This window comes from Coregonus clupeaformis, chromosome 14, assembly GCF_020615455.1.
Source record: "Coregonus clupeaformis isolate EN_2021a chromosome 14, ASM2061545v1, whole genome shotgun sequence".
Taxonomy (NCBI): Eukaryota; Metazoa; Chordata; class Actinopteri; order Salmoniformes; family Salmonidae; genus Coregonus; species Coregonus clupeaformis.
This window is the reverse complement of record NC_059205.1, coordinates 455311-474006: the sequence shown is the minus strand read 5'-3', so window position 1 is coordinate 474006 and position 18696 is coordinate 455311. Positions and strand designations below refer to the sequence as shown.

General features: G+C 42.4%; 2 protein-coding genes across 3 annotated transcripts; both read left to right on the top strand.

The window, feature by feature from the left end:
- Window positions 1-344: 344 nt before the first annotated feature.
- Window positions 345-3282, top strand: lyrm4 (LYR motif containing 4). The gene is made up of 3 exons (XM_041896908.2): window positions 345-470; window positions 2322-2442; window positions 2827-3282. Exons 1-3 carry the CDS (start codon window positions 385-387, stop codon window positions 2896-2898), a joined length of 279 nt encoding a protein of 92 aa, XP_041752842.1. The 5' UTR covers window positions 345-384; the 3' UTR covers window positions 2899-3282.
- Window positions 3283-6021: 2739 nt separating this feature from the next.
- Window positions 6022-11228, top strand: rpp40 (ribonuclease P/MRP 40 subunit). 2 transcript variants are annotated; one of them, XM_045224867.1, is made up of 9 exons: window positions 6022-6264; window positions 6493-6637; window positions 6766-6834; window positions 7381-7476; window positions 7621-7746; window positions 8001-8199; window positions 10313-10447; window positions 10810-10972; window positions 11073-11228. In XM_045224867.1, the coding sequence occupies exons 1-9, from the start codon at window positions 6148-6150 to the stop codon at window positions 11106-11108; spliced, it is 1086 nt and encodes a 361-aa protein (XP_045080802.1). In that variant the 5' UTR covers window positions 6022-6147; the 3' UTR covers window positions 11109-11228. The 2 variants fall into 2 exon arrangements, with proteins under 2 accessions (XP_045080802.1, XP_045080803.1); XM_045224868.1 differs by having other exon boundaries at window positions 10810-11012; window positions 11113-11228.
- The last annotated feature ends 7468 nt before the right edge of the window (window positions 11229-18696 follow it).

The window sequence follows — 18696 nt, the reverse complement described above, 5'->3', positions numbered from 1 at the left end:
CTTTCAGAAATACATATTTCGTTTAATAACTATTATAAGATATGTTGATAATAGACCGTGCATATTTTGCATTAATTCATCACAGTTTTCCCTTCATAACAGTTTACATGACATTACTTTTATTTTGAAGGACCGTGAACTCGTTATTCTTGCTGTCTTCACATGGAAAAAATGCTCAACTGCATTTCCTTGGGAAGACGTCAATATCGTCCTCCTCGCGTCCTCACTCCTCGTCTCCTTCTCAAAACCCATTGGAGGAGAAGGTCAGAGGGGCGGGACATCTGACTTTCTTATCCAATAGGTTTTGAGAAGGAAGCGAGGAGAGAGGATGCGAGGAGTCAAGTAAATACAATTGAGTTTTTGTGTGTGTTTACGTCAACCAACATGGCGGCATGCAGCAGAACTCAGGTGATCTCCTTGTACAGAATGCTTATAAAAGAGAGCAAAAAATTCCCCTCTTACAATTACAGGTAAGAGATGTAATGTACCTACACTGGCTGGAATCATATGACGTTATGTGTTCAATCTAATGTTGAGCTAGCTACAGTAAGTTCGAAATGTCTTTCAATTTCCACGTCTTTCACAACGTCGTTAGCCAGTAACTAACCGTGTTTCCATTCAATCAATCAATCAATCAATTTTATTTTATATAGCCCTTCTTACATCAGCTAATATCTCGAAGTGCTGTACAGAAACCCAGCCTAAAACCCCAAACAGCTAGTAATGCAGGTGTAGAAGCACGGTGGCTAGGAAAAACTCCCTAGAAAGGCAAAACCTAGGAAGAAACCTAGAGAGGAACCAGGCTATGAGGGGTGGCCAGTCCTCTTCTGGCTGTGCCGGGTGGAGATTATAACAGAACCATGCCAAGATGTTCAAAAATGTTCATAAGTGACAAGCATGGTCAAATAATAATCAGGAATAAATCTCAGTTGGCTTTTCATAGCCGATCATTTAGAGTTGAAAACAGCAGGTCTGGGACAGGTAGGGGTTTCGTAGCCGCAGGCAGAACAGTTGAAACTGGAATAGCAGCAAGGCCAGGCGGACTGGGGACAGCAAGGTGTCATCATGCCCGGTAGTCCTGACGTATGGTCCTAGGGCTCAGGTTCTCAGAGAGAAAGAGAGAACGAGAGAATTAGAGAGAGCATACTTAAATTCACACAGGACACTGGATAAGACAGGAGAAGTACTCCAGGTATAACCAACTAACCCCAGCCCCCGACACATAAACTACTGCAGCATAAATACTGGAGGCTGAGACAGGAGCGGTCCGAGACACTGTGGCCCCATCCGAAGAAACCCCGGACAGGGCCAAACAGGAAGGATATAACCCCACCCACTCCGCCAAAGCACAGCCCCCCGCACCACTAGAGGGATATCCCCAACCACCAACTTACAATCCTGAGACAAGGCCGAGTATAGCCCACAGAGGTCTCCACCACAGCACAAACCAAGGGGGGCGCCAACCCAGACAGGAAGATCACGTCAGTAACTCAACCCACTCAAGTGACGCACTCCCCCCCAGGGACGGCATGAAAGAGCACCAGCAAGCCAGTGACTCAGCCCCTGCAACAGGGTTAGAGGCAGAGAACCCCAGTGGAGAGGGGAACCGGCCCGGCAGAGACAGCAAGGGCTGTTCGTTGCTCCAGCCTTTCCGTTCACCTTCACACTCCTGGGCCAGACTACACTCAATCATATTGCTAGCCAGTAACGTTTCCAATGCTAGAAGTTGTGGAAAGCACAACTTCTTAACGTGAATTTCTAGTACCACCTTTTTTTTTATTGATATCAACTTTTCTAATTGTGTTGTGCTGTAACGTTACAGGGAGATAGCTAACTAGGGTTTTTTGATGAGGTGTAACGTTGCTAGCTAGCTCACGCTGGCGAAAGTAGTGAAATATTCTAACAAAACACTTTGGGCTTTGCAAAGATCTGACACCAATGATATGATAGCTAACTAACTACCTAATGTTTGGCCTGACAGGATCAGGATTTAGCTATGTGAATCAAACTAACCTCGATAAACCGCTAGTGGTCGCAGTTTTTCCTATATTTTCCACTTGCGTAAGTCAAGACAGGAACAACAATAACAATGCCCGCTAGCGCCCTCGAGGCTACAATCAAACGTAGGTGTGAGTCGCATGATTTTATACTGCACAAAAACAAGCCTGCAAGGCAAGCATACAGTAGGCTTTCATTAAAACAATTGTTTGGGTTTTATTACAGTCTGAAATGGTTATTGAATTGCAAGTAATGCAACATATATTAAATTTTTCTCCTGCAGATTTATGATGTATTTACTTTGTGCTCCTGCCTTTTTTCAGAACGTATGCCCTGCGCAGAGTAAAGGACAGCTTCAGGGAGAATCTCCATGTTGACAACCCAAAAACTCTGGATATGCTGCTCAACCAGGCCAGAGAGAACCTTGCTGTCATCAAGAGACAGGTGAATAACTTTTCAGTAGTGTTGATTAGATGTTCATATTAGGGATATTAATTGTTAGTAGAATAGCCTATTCAAATATTCATTAAGACTTTGTACATCAGTTGTGGATTGTGAAATAGTAGCTAATCAATATTCAGAGAAAATGGTCTCACAAGGGCTCAATGAGTATAAACACATTTCTGTACCTGACGATGGCCCAACGGCCAAGTGTTCTTGCTCTTGTTGCCTCTAAATAAAATAACTTTGAAAATCTCATTTTTGAGTGCGGCCCTTCTACAAATACATCTACTCCAGTCCATACAACCAACTACAGGCTACAAAAAGTCAGAAAACATCTGCGCATTCTCATGTAGACACTGATTGATCGTTCTCTTTCTATTGCAGGTGTCCATTGGCCAGATGTACACTACTCAGAGGACCATTGTGGAGGAAACTGGAGTGCACAGGGACTTCTGAGTTTATAGTCGTGTCGTGATTGTTGTTATCATAGGATGTCTTGAAGATTGGGTCACTGTCTAGGAACAGATTCTGGACAGTTAGTCATGTTTTGCTATGGTAACAGCACTGAGGAAAGGCTTTATAGTCACAGAAAGTCACCTAGCACTTACACCAGCCAACACTTCTCTCTGATGTATTGAAATGTATGACCTGTATAATTGCTCCTGTAAGTCGCTCTGGATAAGAGCGTCTGCTAAATGACTAAAATGTAAATGTAAAATGTAATAGTACTCTTTTAAAACTCATGTTATCATTTATATGTATTTGTAATGGCTTGTAGTGATATGTAATACCCTTTTGTTGCAATAACGGCAGCATCTTAATTAAACAGTAATATATGCAGTATGTGGTTTTAGTGTTTTGCTGGGTGCAATTTTTGTTTAAAAACTATTTAATCATGTCACATTATTTACTATCGCTGTTTACATGTTACTAGTTCTGGTGTCCAAGCCACAGATTCTTATAAATTCATGCTCTGCTTGTTGAGTCAAGCCTTGACAATCACAGACGACACAGTTTGTGTATGTATAATGCAGACATTTAACTTGTGCAGAAAAGCTTTTTCCAAACAGCTTTTGTTGAAGCTCAGATTAGAGAAAAACGAATTCACGACTGAACAGGTGATAAACGTGAGAACAATCTGGCCAAGTTGCTTAAATTTAAGTAGATATCAATTAATAGAAAATGTATTATTAGCTTTGTATAAAATAACTAAAGCTTAAAGGGGCAATCTGCGATTCAAACAACACCAATGTGCCACCCCATCACATTTTTGAGATAAACAGCTGAGGGATGGGGCTGGAGAAATATAACCACTCTCAAATTCATAGACAGGGCTATGGATGCAAGGACTGACCATTCATGAAATCAAAATGAAAGTTTTAACCATGTTTTGAAGTTATACAGTGTTTGTTTATAATTACATTGTTTACAAACAATGGGAATTAAACAAGTGTATATGTTGGGTAAGACTGTTGAACTAAGCTAATTAGGCATTTATAAATTATATTCAAGAATCAATGGCAACACTAAGTCAAAATTGATGCAGCAATTGCTGATTGCCCCTTTAATAATACATTTAACATGACTTGGGAGTCTAAAGATATTCAGGTAAGGCACATAATGAATGTGAACCTCCTCTCCTACCAGATACATTTTCCCTATCCATCACAAGCAGTGGAGGCTGCTGAGGGGAGGATTGCTCATAATAATGGCTGGAATGGAGAGAAATTGAATGGCGTCCATGTTGATACCTTTCCACTTACACCGCTCCAGCCATTACCATGAGCCCGTCCTCCCCAATTAAGGTGCCACCAACCTCCTGTGATTCACAAGTACATCTTGTGTATCTGGAAATGTCTGCCATAAATGACTGCTCGTGGCTTCACCATTATACAGTACTAGTTTCCAGTACTAATCATACCAGGCGGTGGAAATCATGTAGGACTCACGAGGGTCTTCCCTAAAGGTGCAATCTGTAAGATTTCCTGCTGCTCTTTGGTCATTTCAACTATACTGAACAAAAATATAAACGCAACATGCAACAATTTCATTGATTTTACTGAGTTACAGTTCATATGAGGAAATAAGTCAATTGAAATAAATTCATTAGGCCCTAATCTATGGATTTCACATGACTGGGAATACAGATATGCATCTGTTGGTCACAGATACCTTTAAAAAAATGGGCCTCAGGTATTTTTGTGCATTCAAATTCACATCGATAAAATGCAGTTGTGTTCGCAACGTTGACATCAGCAAACCGCTCTCCAACACGACGCCATACATGTGGTCTGCGGCTGTGAGGACGGTTGGACGCATTGCCAAATTCTCTAAAACGACGTTGGAGGCGGCTTATGGTAGAGAAATTAACATTCAATTATTTGGCAACAGCTCTGGTGGACATTCCTGCAGTCTGCATGCCAATTGCACGCTGCCTCAACACTTGAGAGATCTGTGGCATTGTGTTGTGTGACAGAACAGCATATTTTAGTGGCCTTTTATTGTCCCCAGCACAAGGTGCACCTGTGTAATGATCATGCTGTGTAATCAGCTTCTTGATATGCCACACCTGTCAGGTGGATGGATTATCTTGGCAAAGGAGAAACGCTCACTAACAGGGATGTAAACCAATTTGTGCACCAAATTTGAGAGAAAAAGCTTTTTGTGCATAGGGAACATTTCTGGGATCTTTTTCAGCTCATGAAACATGGGACCAACACTGTTTATATTTTTGCTCAGTGTAATTGAAGCTGCTTCATATTTTATGAATGTGGAAACATTGATTGGTATTTTTTTTTATGTGTATTTTTTATTACCATCACGTTGCTTTTAAACAAATGTGTGTAACTTCAACTGCACCTAGTCTCCGCACCTTAGAACACATGCACACACACACACGCACGCACACCAGACTCTTATTTACTATTGCTAATACTGCACAATTTAAACATGTGTAAATATTTCACTATAAATTGTGCCTTCCTGTATTATACTTATGCTAAAATGTTTATTATATTCTACTGAGCCATTTACTTTATGTTCGTATTCTTATCTTTTATTATTTCTTATTGTTGTTGCATTGTCGAGAAGGAACCTGCAAGTAAGCATTTCGTTTGGACGGTGTATATACCATGTGTAAAACTAAAAACTGATGTTTCAAAATAAATGTTGCTCTCATGAAATGTAATTCCTTGACCACTACAGAACGTACGTCTGGAACATCTCATCAGATGCACATTTCTGTTGACAGGCCAGGGCCACGTTTGGTTGCCAAACATTCTCGAACGTTGCAGATAGAAATGCCATCAATAGAGATAATGTGATTCCTTATACTATATGTCAGAGAGGTATGTTTGTTCGACATACCATATTTCTATCTGAACGTTCCAAAACGTTGCGTCCTGCTGAACGCGCCCAAGGCATCTTTGATGGTTTGGACAAAGACTGTACAGGTTTCGAAACTCAAGTTTGGATTTTTTCTACTGTTTTGCTATGGTCGCTATTGGCTACTTTAAACACGTGATTGGCTACTTTAAACACGCGATTGGCTACTTTAAACACGTGACAAGCATGCGCGCTTGCTCTAGCCGGAAGTAGTTTTCACGTTCAGAGAGGAACATACTGTATTTCACAAGTTTGATTCACAAGTGTGTGCGTAGCTAAATGTCGTTGGTTTAAACGTGTAATAAACACAAGTGTAATAAAATGTACCCGGAGCTAGACAAGTGTCCAAGAAGTTTACTTGTTTGCGAGAAATCGAACTTTGAGCATGAAAAGTCCAGACACGACACTCACGTGTCAAAACATTATTTTAACCACAAGGTAAGCAACTTTATGCTTCTGTAGTAGCTAGATGGTTTAGATTATCTGCGCGGAACCTGCTGCCACTTCGTTTTCTTTGCCACTTGTTTGACCTACGTGTTAAATCTAAACAACACCGGTTGCTAGCTAGCCAGCCTGTGAATTAGTTAAATGACCCATGTAATGTGTGATACAATAGATACATGTGATGTGAACTAAAAACATGAGGTAACTCATTAATCCTCTCAGGTGTCGGTGGTAATACCGGAATGCGGTGCCCTTCCTTCCCGACTGGCCAGTGTCATAAACAATTTCAGCAAGTATTTTCTAGTGAAGAATTTACCAGTCTATGAGTTTTTGGATAAAGACTTCTTGGAGAATGTTGTGTGGAATGGTAAGTGCATAGAATGAGAACACTATTGTATACACTATTATATTATCTATCGGTAAATGGAACAATTTACTCACAGTAAAAAGTGTTACTTTCATGCTGGCTTAAAGGATACCTATTTGTTTTCCCAGGTGCTCTCTACGCTCTTTCCTACAAGACGAGCATTGACCAGGATAACACCATTGCACTTCTCCCTAGCAGTGAGTTCCCTGACCACTGTGCTCTACCGATTCTCAGATTATTACAGGACATGACTCACACTGTAGTCCTATTGCTGTAATCTTAATAAAGACCACTGGCAACTTTAAGCCTGTGTGTAGAGTAGTGGCCATGGTCCAAAATAGGCTAGAATGTATAATATTGGGACCAGAAGACATCACAAAATTGTGGTCATGTTGTCCTGGGCAATATAACCAATGGAAAAGCTAATTTGCCAGGGGGTGTATTCACTAGGAAGCAAAGGGGCCGAAACTGGGAGGGACTAACCTAAATTTGTCCAATAAGAAATGTTCATTTTTTTTGGTGGTTGCAAAACGTTTTGCTACAGTGTGCACTAATGAATACAACCCAGAGCTCCTCTGCCAGGCTGTCACATCATCGGTCAGTGGAGTCAATGCTAGCTCTATTAAATTAACTCCACTGGTTGTGTTTTGACTTTCATTACTAGCACAATGCACTACAAGAAAGGAGGCCCCATGTCACATTGACTGGTCAGTAAATAAACCTCTGCTCTGTCTGAATCCAAGGTCAGCTGATCCTCTCCGTGGATAAGGACACGTATGAACAGCTGGGTCTGGAGGGAAAGCCTTCACAGTACAATCACAGACGGCCCATGAGATATGGTGAGAAAGGATCATGTATCTTTTCACATTATGTATTGACATTTCATTGACATTTCACCTGGTTTCTTACTCGCAATTTTTTGTTGTCATGTTCGAAATGAAATCTAAACTGGTTGGATTAATAACAATGATGATGTTCTGCAGTCGTGACCATTGACCTGACGGACAAATCCATGGCTACGGAAGGGAAACGCTACCAGCGGGTTCTCTCCAGCCTTAGAGAAAGGGTGCCTCTGAAAAGCGACTTCCTGCTGGCACGACACAGTTCAGGTAGGAGAACCTTTGTGTCTGCGCGGTTGAGTCCAAGTCTGAGGCATGCAATGTCTAGTCTCTCCAATTCCGGGGTTGTTTTCACTAGACTAAATGGTAGAAAACGGACCCGAAACGGAGAGGGACCACCTGAACTTGTCCAATAAGAAACTCTCGTTTTCGTTTGCTACAGTATGCTCTTTTAAAAACGACCCTGAAGCTGACCAATGTTTTCCTTCAAATCATTTCTAAAATTGCGTCTGTGTCGAACCCAGGGGCGGATGGGGATAGAGTGCTGCAGACTCTCCTGTCACGTTACCAGTGGAAAGAGCACAAACCAGTGGTCAGTAGCCACACCCTGAAGGATCTGCCGTGTCCATCCCTGCACGCCTTGGACTTGCGCGGGGACCAGCAGTCTTGTGACCCCCACAGCTTCCTGGAGTGGCTTGGAGCAGTGAGTGCCGGTGTCAGTTGGTACGTTCACAGCCATACAGTACGAATGGATATCTAAATACAGTGCCTCCAGAAAGTATTCACACCTTTTTGACTTTTCCACATTTTGTTGTTACAGCCTGAATTTAAAATGGTTTACATTTAGATTTTTTTGTCACTGGCCTACACACAATACCCCATAATGTCAAAGAGGAAATATGTTCTTTGAATTAGTATTGGCAAGCCTAAATAAGTTTAGGAGTAAAAATGTGCTTTACAAGTCGCATAATGAGTTGCACGGACTCACTGTGTGCAATAATAGTGTTTTTCATGATTTTTGAATGACTACCTCATCTCTGTACCCCACACATACAATTATCTGTAAGGTCCCTCAGTCGGACACTGAATTTCAAACACAGATTCAACCACAAAGACCAGGGAGGTTTTCCAATGCCTCGCAAATAAGGGCACCTATTGGTAGATGGGTAAAAAAAAAAGCAGACATTGAATATCCCTTTGAGCATAGTGAAGTTATTAATTACACTATGGATGGTGAATCAATATACCCAGTCACTACAAAGATACAGGCGTCCTTCCTAACTCAGTTGCCGGAGAGGAAGGAAACCGCTCAGGGATTTCACCATGAGGCCAATGGTGACTTTAAAACAGTTCTATTTTAATGGCTGTGTTAGGAGAAAACTGAGGATGGATCAACAACGTTGTAGTTACTCCACAATACTAACCTAATTGACAGAGTGAAAAGAAGGAATCCTGTACAGAATAAAAATATTACAAAACATGCATCGTGTTTGCAACAAGGCACTAAACTAATACTACAAAAATTGGGGAAATAAATACACTTTTTTTTAAAAAAAGGTTGTACTTTTACCCCTTTTTCTCCTCAATTTTGTGAAATCCAATTGGTAGTTACAGTCTTGTCCCATCGCTGCAACTCCCGTACGGACTCGGGAGAGGCGAAGGTCGAAAGCCATGCGTCCTCCGAAACACGACCCTGCCAAGCCGCACTGCTTCTTGACACACTGCTCGCTTAACCCGGAAGCCAGCCGCACAAATGTGTCGGAGGGAGTCAGCTTGCAGGCGCCCGGCCCGCCACAAGGAGTCGCTAGAGCACGATGGGACAAGGGCATCCCGGCCGGCCAAACCCTCCCCTAACCCGAACGACGCTGGGCCAATTGTGCGCAGCCTCATGCGTCTCCCGGTCACGGCCGGCTGTGACACAGCTTTTGATCAAACCCGGGTCTGGAGTGACGCCTCATGCACTGCGATGCAGTGCCTTAGACCGCTGCGACACTCGGGAGGCCAGAAATTAACTTTTTGTCCTGAATACAAAGTGTCATGTTTGGGGCAAATACAGCACATTACTGAGAACCACTCTCCATATTTTCAAGCATAGTGGTGGCTGCATCATGTATGCTTGTAATCGTTAAGGACTGGGGAGTTTTTCAGGATAAAAAATTAACGGAATGGAGCTAAGCACAGGCAAAATCCTAGAGGAAAACCTGGTTGTCTGCTTTCCACCAGACACTGGGAGATGAATTCACCTTTCAGCATGACAATGAGGTTAAACACAAGGCCAAATCTACACTGCAGTTGGTTACCAAGAAGACGGTGAATGTTCCTGAGTGGCAGAGTTACAGTTTTGACTTAAATCTACTTGAAAATCTATAGCAAGACCTGAAAATGGTTGTCTAGCAATGATCAACCGATTTTATAATTTGTAAAAGAATAATAGGCAAATGTTGCACAATCCAGGTGTGGAAAGCTCTGAGACTTACCCAGCAAGACTCACATCAATCGCTGCCAAAGGTGCTTCTACAAAGTATTGACTCAGGGGTGGGAATTCTTAGGTAAATGAGATTTTTGTATTTCATTTTCAATAAATTTTCAATTTCTAAAAACATTTTCACTTTGTCATTATGGGTGAGGAGAAAAAAGCAATACTACATGTGGAACAAGTCAAGGGGTACGAATACTTTCTGAAGGCACTGTACGTGTCACTGGGTACTTGTGTGAGAGAGAGGGGGAAATCTGTCATGGTATCATTCACTTCTCCCGTGTGGCTAATCTCTCTCTCATAACACACACTATTGCAGAAAGCTAGTGATGATGATGTTCGTCGTTGTTCATTATTTAGTGACAATACAGCAGCCAGCTTCCTTTCGACGTACGTCTGTCCAGAGCCACAAACACTGGTGAGCCAAGCCCTGCATTGCACAGTGTCCGGCCTGCTGCTGCCCGAAGACATCTACTCTCTGCTGCAGGAACTGAGGTAAGTTCACCTTCTGCAACATATCTGACTGTATCAGTCCTTTTGAACACCAAAAGTTGATAGTGCAGTGAGAGTGCATCTTTATACCGTTGACTCCTAAAAACACTTCGTTCAACCATCTTCATTATCTGGTTTAGTGAAGGCATTTACCAAAGACCCAAGTCATCATATACAGCCTCCTACAGAGAGCCTGCAGAGTGCACGGTCTACAGTGAAATGCGACTCGATAAAAGCTGAGGACTCTGAATTGAGCTTGTCAACTGTATTGCCAAAAATATTGCTCTCCTTTTTGGAATAAATTAGATTTAAAATATCCAGTCTTAAATATATACTAATTTACTGTGGTCTTTTCTTAAACCCAGGCGGTACTTTGACGAGCCCAAATTCACGTCCTGGCTGTCACTGACTGTGCACGGCTTCATGGACAGTCCCGTCGCCTGGGGAGACACAGAACACGGGTTTCACAAGGGAGGCGAAAACTTCTACAACCTCGTCTTCTTCCAGAACCAGGACTACTGGTTGCACATGGGCACTGGCTCCCACGATAGATGCCCCCCGTGATGACCACATGCCACATGGGCACTGGCTCCCACGATAGATGCCCCCGATGATGACCACATGCCACATGGGCACTGGCTCCCACGATAGATGCCCCCCGTGATGACCACATGCCACATGGGCACTGGCTCCCACGATAGATGCCCCCCATGATGACCACATGCCAAAGGTTTTTGTTCATTTGACACACAATTTTTTCAGCTTGGTTTTAGGAGAATAATGTTTAAAAAAAAAAAAAAGGTACAAAACTGTTCACAAAAGTTACTGCTTCTCAATTGTGATTTTTGTAAAGAAATCTACTAATTTGCTAAATCTTTATTTTTGTCGGTGTCATCTTGAATAAAATAATTGAGTCCAACTGAAGTGCTCATAGTAAGTTACTCTGTTGTTTTTATACATTTCAGGAAACAAGACCAACACTAGGGTGAATTTCATCCAGTTATTTCAAGGGATTAAATCGAATTGCAATTAATTTGTAAAAAAAAAAAATGGCATTGTAATTTAAGAAAAGGTCCATAATACACTGAACAAAAACAAACGCAAGATGTAAATTGTTGGTCCCAAGATTCATTAGCTGAAATAAAAGATCCCAGAAATGTTCCATGCACACAAAAAGCTTATTTCTCAAAAATGTTGTGCACAAATTTGTTTACATCACTTGTAGTGAGCATTTCTCCTTTGTCAAGATAATCCATCCACCTGACAGGTGTGGCATATCAATACGCTGATTAAACAGCATGTTCATTGCACAGGTGCAACTTGTGCTGGGGACAATAAAAGGTAACTCTAAAATATTCCGTTTTGTCACAACACTGCCACAGATGTCTCGAGTTTTGAGGGAGCTTGCAATTGGTATGCTGACTGCAGGAATGTCCACCAGAGCTGTTGCCAGAGAATTGAATGTTCAATTCTCTACCGCCTGGGTTCATGCTCTACAACATTCGGAGAGTACGACCCTGCCTTACACAGGAAGCGGCACAGGTCCTAATCCAGGCACTTGTCATCTCCCGTCTTGATTACTGCAACTCGCTGTTGGCTTGGCTCCCTGCCTGTGCCATTAAACCCCTACAACTCATCCAGAATGCCGCAGCCCGTCTGGTGTTCAACCTTCCCAAGTTCTCTCACGTCACCCCGCTCCTCCGCACACTCCACTGGCTCCCAGTTGAAGCTCGCATCTGCTACAAGACCATGGTGCTTGCCTACGGAGCTGTGAGGGGAACGGCACCTCCGTACCTTCAGGCTCTGATCAGTCCCTACACCCAAACGAGGGCACTGCGTTCATCCACCTCTGGCCTGCTGGCTCCCTACCTCTGCGGAAGCATAGTTCCCGCTCAGCCCAGTCAAAACTGTTCGCTGCTCTGGCACCCCAATGGTGGAACAAGCTCCCTCACGACGCCAGGACAGCGGAGTCACTCACCACCTTCCGGAGACATTTGAAACCCCACCTCTTTAAGGAATACTTGGGATAGGATAAAGTAATCCTTCTACACCCCCCCCCCCAAAAAAAAAAAAAAAAAACGGTTACATTGTAAAGTGGTTATCCCACTGGCTATAAGGTGAATGCACCTATTTGTGGATAAGAGCATCTGCTAAATGACGTTAATGTAAATGTAAATAAGCTGACTCCAACATCGTTTTAGAGAATTTGGCAGTACTTCCAACCGGCCTCACAACCGCAGACCATGTGTATGGCGTCATGTGGGTGAGCGGTTTGCTGATGTCAATGTTGTGAACAGAGTGCTCCATGGTGGCGGTGGGGTCATGGTATGGGCAGGCATAAACTACGGACAACGAACACAATTGCATTTTATCGATGGCCGTTTTTAATGCATAGAGATACTGTGATGAGATCCTGAGGCCCATTGTGAGGCCCATTTATTAAAAGTTATCTGTGACCAACAGATGCATATCTGTATTCCCAGTCATGTGAAATCCATAGATTAGGGCCTAATGAATTTATTTCAATTGACTGAATTCCTCATATGAACTGTAACTCAGTAAAATATTAGAAATTGTTGCAAGTTGCGTTTTATATTTTTGTTCAGTATGTATCTGCAGTGATAGTGTTTCACAGTATTATTTACCCGCCAGTGTTGTGATTGGCTGTGATATTCGCCTATTGATTTCGGCATCTGTTGTCAAAATGGGAAAGCTGTTTTGACTTTGGCTGTGTTACCTAGTGGAAATCGGGTCGTGGCCAATGTAGAAATCACTCTCATTTCCTGGTTGCTGAAATTCTACACTGTTTGCTCAATTTCAGTTCCTAAGAAAAACAAACAAAGCGCTGAATAGTGTATGCGTATCTAAATCACTGTGAATATGGGGTGTAATGAGATACACAATGGGCTGGACAATTCTCTTCCCATCACTCATCTTGAAAAAACGTATACTAAATTTGGAAATCAATCAATCCGGCATCGTTAATGTGCGGCACATCTGGGGGACGGATAACGTGATTGCTGATGCGCTCTCTCGGGCGCCTTGTTCCTGATTTTGTTTATGTGACTGACCATTGTTTGGTTTTGTCATGTTCTATCTTTCCTGTCTGTTCCCTCCTAGTCTTCTCTTCCTCTTTCCTCTTAAACGTTGCTTCCTGTGTAAAGGTTGCTGAGGTCTGGGGAGGAGGATGATGGTTGGGGCAAGTGGAGGTGTGAACATGTACAATTTGTCAGTTTGGGGACGCAGAGGCTGGTACGTTGTTCCGGGGTCCTTGTTGGTCCCCGGTTTTATGGGGGGGTGTGACGTCCCTCCCACTCTGTCTGCCGAATTCTCTCTCTTTGCTCGTTTTCCTTATTAGGATGCCGGTGGGCGGAGTTGGGAGGGTCGTCAGCTACATGGGAAACACCTGGGCCCGGGTGTGTCCCAGGATAAATGGACCTCTTCCACATTCATTGGGGAGACTCTCTCCAGGCAGATACTTTGACTGATTTTTGTTGTGGTATCTTTGTGGCTTTTTGGTTGTTTGCTTTGGCACCTCTCAACACTTTGCATTATTACATTTATGCAAAACACTCACTTACCTTACTGATTACACACACCATTGTTATTTGATTTAGTTTACTTTAGCTAATAAATATATACTTTTGGTATTCCTTGTCTCCACGTGTCTCCCTTTTTGTTTTACGAACTTGAGCCGGTTCGTGACACTACATACAGTGCATTCGGGAAGTATTCAGACCCTTGACTTTTTCCACATTTTGTTACATTACAGCCTTATTCTAAAATTGATTACATTGTTTTTTCCCCTCAAATCTACACACAATACCCCATAATGACAAAGCAAAAACAGGTTGTTAGAAAACAGAAATATCACATTTACATAAGTATTCAGACCATTTATTCAATACTTTGTTGAAGCACATTTGGCAGAGATTCCATCCTCTTCTTGGGTATGACGCAACAAGCTTGGCACACCTGTATTTGGGGAGTTTCTCCCATTCTTCTCTGCAGATCCTCTCAAGCTCTGTCAAGTTCAAATCACATTGTATTTGTCACATACACGTGTTTAGCAGATGTTATAGCGGGTGTAGCGAAATGCTTGTGCTTCTAGCTCCGACAGTGCAGTAATATCTAACAATTTCACAACATATACCCAATACACACAAAACTAGTAAGGAATGGAATGGAATTTAAGAATATATACATATATGGACAAGCAATGACAGAGCGGCATGGACTAAGATACAGTAGAAATTATAGAATACAATACATGAGATGAGTAGTGCAAGATATGTAAACATTATTACATTTAAAGTGGCCAGTGATTTCAATAGGCAGCAGCAGCCTCTAATGTGCTAGTGATGGCTATTTAACAGTCTGATGGTCTCTTCTGCTTTTTGGTGTCCTTTAGTAGTGGTTTCTTTGCAGCAATTCGACCATGAAGGCCTGATTCACACAGTCTCCTTTGAACAGTTGATGTTGAGATGTGTCTGTTACTTGAACTCTGTGAAGCATTTATTTGGGCTGCAATTTCTGAGGCTAGTAACTCTAATGAACTTATCCTCTACAGCAGAGGTAACTCTGGGTCTTCCATTCCTGTGGCGGTCCTCATGAGAGCCAGTTTCATCATAGCGCTTGATGGTTTTTACAACTGCACTTGAAGAAACGTTCAAAGTTCTTGAAATGTTCTGTATTGACTGACCTTAATGTCTTAAAGTAATGATGGACTGTCGTTTCTCTTTGCTTATTTGAGCTGTTCTTGCCATAATATGGACTTGGTCTTTTACCAAATAGAGCTATCTTCTGTATACCCCCCTATCTTGTCACAACACAACTGATTGGCTCAAATGCATTAAGAAGGAAATAAATTCCACAAATTAACTTTTAAGAAGGCACACTTGTTAATTGAAATGCATTCCAGGTGACTACCTCATGAAACTGGTTGAGAGAATGCCAAGAGTGTGCAAAGCTGTCATCAAGGCAAAGGGTGGCAATTTGAAGAATCAAATATAAAATATATTTTGATTTGTTTAACACTTTTTTGGTTACTACATGATTCCAAATGTGTTATTTCATAGTTTTGATGTCTTCACTATTATTCTAGAATGTAGAAAATAGTACAAATAAAGAAAAACCCTTGAATGAGTAGCTGTTCTAAAACTTTTGCCCAGTAGTGTAATGATACAAAACACTTTCTGAGCTAATCATGTAAAATATAATACATAAAAAAAAAAAAAATACTGCAAAGTTTCCGAAGAGCTAGTCGCGAGGTCTTCGTCGGCGCCAGGTACCTGTTGGGATGGTTAGCGTCGCTGCACAGCTATCTTCAGGTCTCTCCAGAGATGTTCGATCGGGTTCAAGTCCGGGCTCTGGCTGGGCCACTCAAGGACATTCAGAGACTTGTCCTTCACCCCAGTCTGAGGTCCTGAGCGCTCTGGAGCAGGTTTTCATCAAGGATCTCTCTGTACTTTGCTCCGTTCATCTTTGCCTTGATCCTGAATAGTCTCCCAGTCCCTGCTACTGAAAAACATCCCCACAGCATGATGCTGCCACCACCATGCTTCACCATAAGGATGGTGGCAGGTTTCCTCCAGACGTGACGCTTGGAATTCAGGCCAAAGAGTGCAATCTTGGTTTCATCAGACCAGAGAATCTTGTTTCTCATGGTCTGAGCGTCTTTAGGTGCCTTTTGGCAAACTCCAAGCGGGCTGTCATGTGCCTTTTACTGAGGAGTGGCTTTCGTCTGGTCACTCTACCATAAAGGCCTGATTGGTGGAGTGCTGCAGAGATGGTTGTCCTTCTGGAAGGTTCTCCCATCTCCACATAGGAACTCTGGAGCTCTATCAGAGTGACCATCAGGTTCTTGGTCACCTCCCTGACAAAGGCCCTTCTCCCGATTGCTCAGTTTGGCCAGGAGGCCAGCTCTAGGAAGAGTCTTGGCGGTTCCAAACTTCTTCCATTTAAGAATGATGGAGGCCACTTTGTTCTTGGGGACCTTCAATGCTGCAGAAATATTTTGGGACCCTTCCCCAGATCTGTGCCTCGACACAATCCTGTCTCGGAGCACTACAGACAATTCCTTCGACCTCATGGCTTGGTTTTTGCTCTGACATGCACTGTCAACTGTGTGACCTTATATAGACAGGTGTGTGCCTTTCCAAATCATGTCCAATCAATTGCATTTACCACAGGTGGACTGCAATCAAGTTGTAGAAACATCTCAAGGATGATCAATGGAAACAGGATGCACCTGATCTCAATTTCGAGTCTCATAGCATAGGGTCTGAATACTTATGTAAATAAGGTATTTCTGTTTTTAATTTGTAATAAATAAGGTACAGTGAGGGAAAAGTATTTGATATTTGACAAAGACATGATCAGTCTATAATTTTAATGGTAGGTTTATTTGAACAGTGAGAGACAGAATAACAACAACAAAATCCAGAAAAACACATGTCAAAAATGTTATTTAAATTGATTTGCATTTTAATGAGGGAAAGAAGTATTTGACCCCCTCTCAATCAGAACGATTGTTACCTGTTACCTGTATAAAAGACACCAGTCCACAGAAGCAATCAATCAGATTCCAAATTCTCCACCATGGCCAAGACCAAAGAGCTCTCCAAGGATGTCAGGGACAAGATTGTAGACTTACACAAAGCTGGAATGGGCTACAAGACCATCGCCAAGCAGCTTGGTGAGAAGGTGACAACAGTTGGTGCGATTATTCGCAAATGGAAGAAACACAAAATAACTGTAAATCTCCCTCGGCCTGGGGCTCAATGCAAGATCTCACCTCGTGGAGTTGCAATGATAAGAACGGTGAGGAATCAGCCCAGAACTACACGGGAGGATCTTGTCAATGATCTCAAGGCAGCTGGGACCATAGTCACCAAGAAACCAATTGGTAACACACTACGCTGTGAAGGACTGAAATCCTGCAGCGCCCGCAAGGTCCCCCTGCTCAAGAAAGCACATATACAGGCCCGTCTGAAGTTTGCCAATGAACATCTGAATGATTCAGAGGAGAACTGGGTGAAAGTGTTGTGGTCAGATGAGACCAAAATTGAGCTCTTTGGCATCAACTCAACTCGCCGTGTTTGGAGGAGGAGGAATGCTGCCTATGACCCCAAGAACACCATCCCCACCGTCAAACATGGAGGTGGAAACATTATGCTTTGGGGGTGTTTTTCTGCTAAGGGGACAGTACAACTTCACCGCATCAAAGGGATCAAAGGGACGATGGACGGCGTCATGTACCGTCAAATCTTGGGTGAGAACCTCCTTCCCTCAGCCAGGGCATTGAAAATGGGTCGTGGATGGGTATTCCAGCATGACAATGACCCAAAACACACGGCCAAGGCAACAAAGGAGTGGCTCAAGAAGAAGCACATTAAGGTCCTGGAGTGGCCTAGCCAGTCTCCAGACCTTAATCCCATAGAAAATCTGTGGAGGGAGCTGAAGGTTCGAGTTGCCAAACGTCAGCCTCGAAACCTTAATGACTTGGAGAAGATCTGCAAAGAGGAGTGGGACAAAATCCCTCTTGCAAACCTGGTGGCCAACTACAAGAAACGTCTGACCTCTGCGATTGCCAACAAGGGTTTTGCCACCAAGTACTAAGTCATGTTTTGCAAAGGGGTCAACTACTTATTTCCCTCATTAAAATGCAAATCAATTTATAACATTTTTGACATGCGTTTTTCTGGATTTTGTTGTTGTTATTCTGTCTCTCACTGTTCAAATAAACCTACCATACATTATAGACTGATCATGTCTTTGTCAGTGGGCAAACGTACAAAATCAGCAGGAGTTCAAATACTTTTTTTCCCTCTTTTTTATTTTTTAATAAATTTGCAAAAGAAATCTAAAAACCTGTTTTCGCATTGTCATTATGGGGTATTGTGTGTAGATTGAGGGAAACAATTTATTCAATCAATTTTAGAATAAGGCTGTAATGTAATAAAATGTGGAAAAAGTAAAGGGGTCTGAATACTTTCTGAAGGCACTGTATACCCTAACCAACACAATATTACTAACATGTTCTGCCAGTTTCACAGCGATTATATATTTCAGTAATCTATAAAAAAAAAAAAAAAAAACTTTCAGATTGTACAGTATTTGTATTTATATAAATTCAACTACAAAATAGGTCCCATGTATGCAAAAATACTGTACCAGGATTTCAGTCAAGGCAGTTCACACAGTACATACTGTTCTTCAGAAGGGTGAGGGCTATGCGATTCAGACTTAGT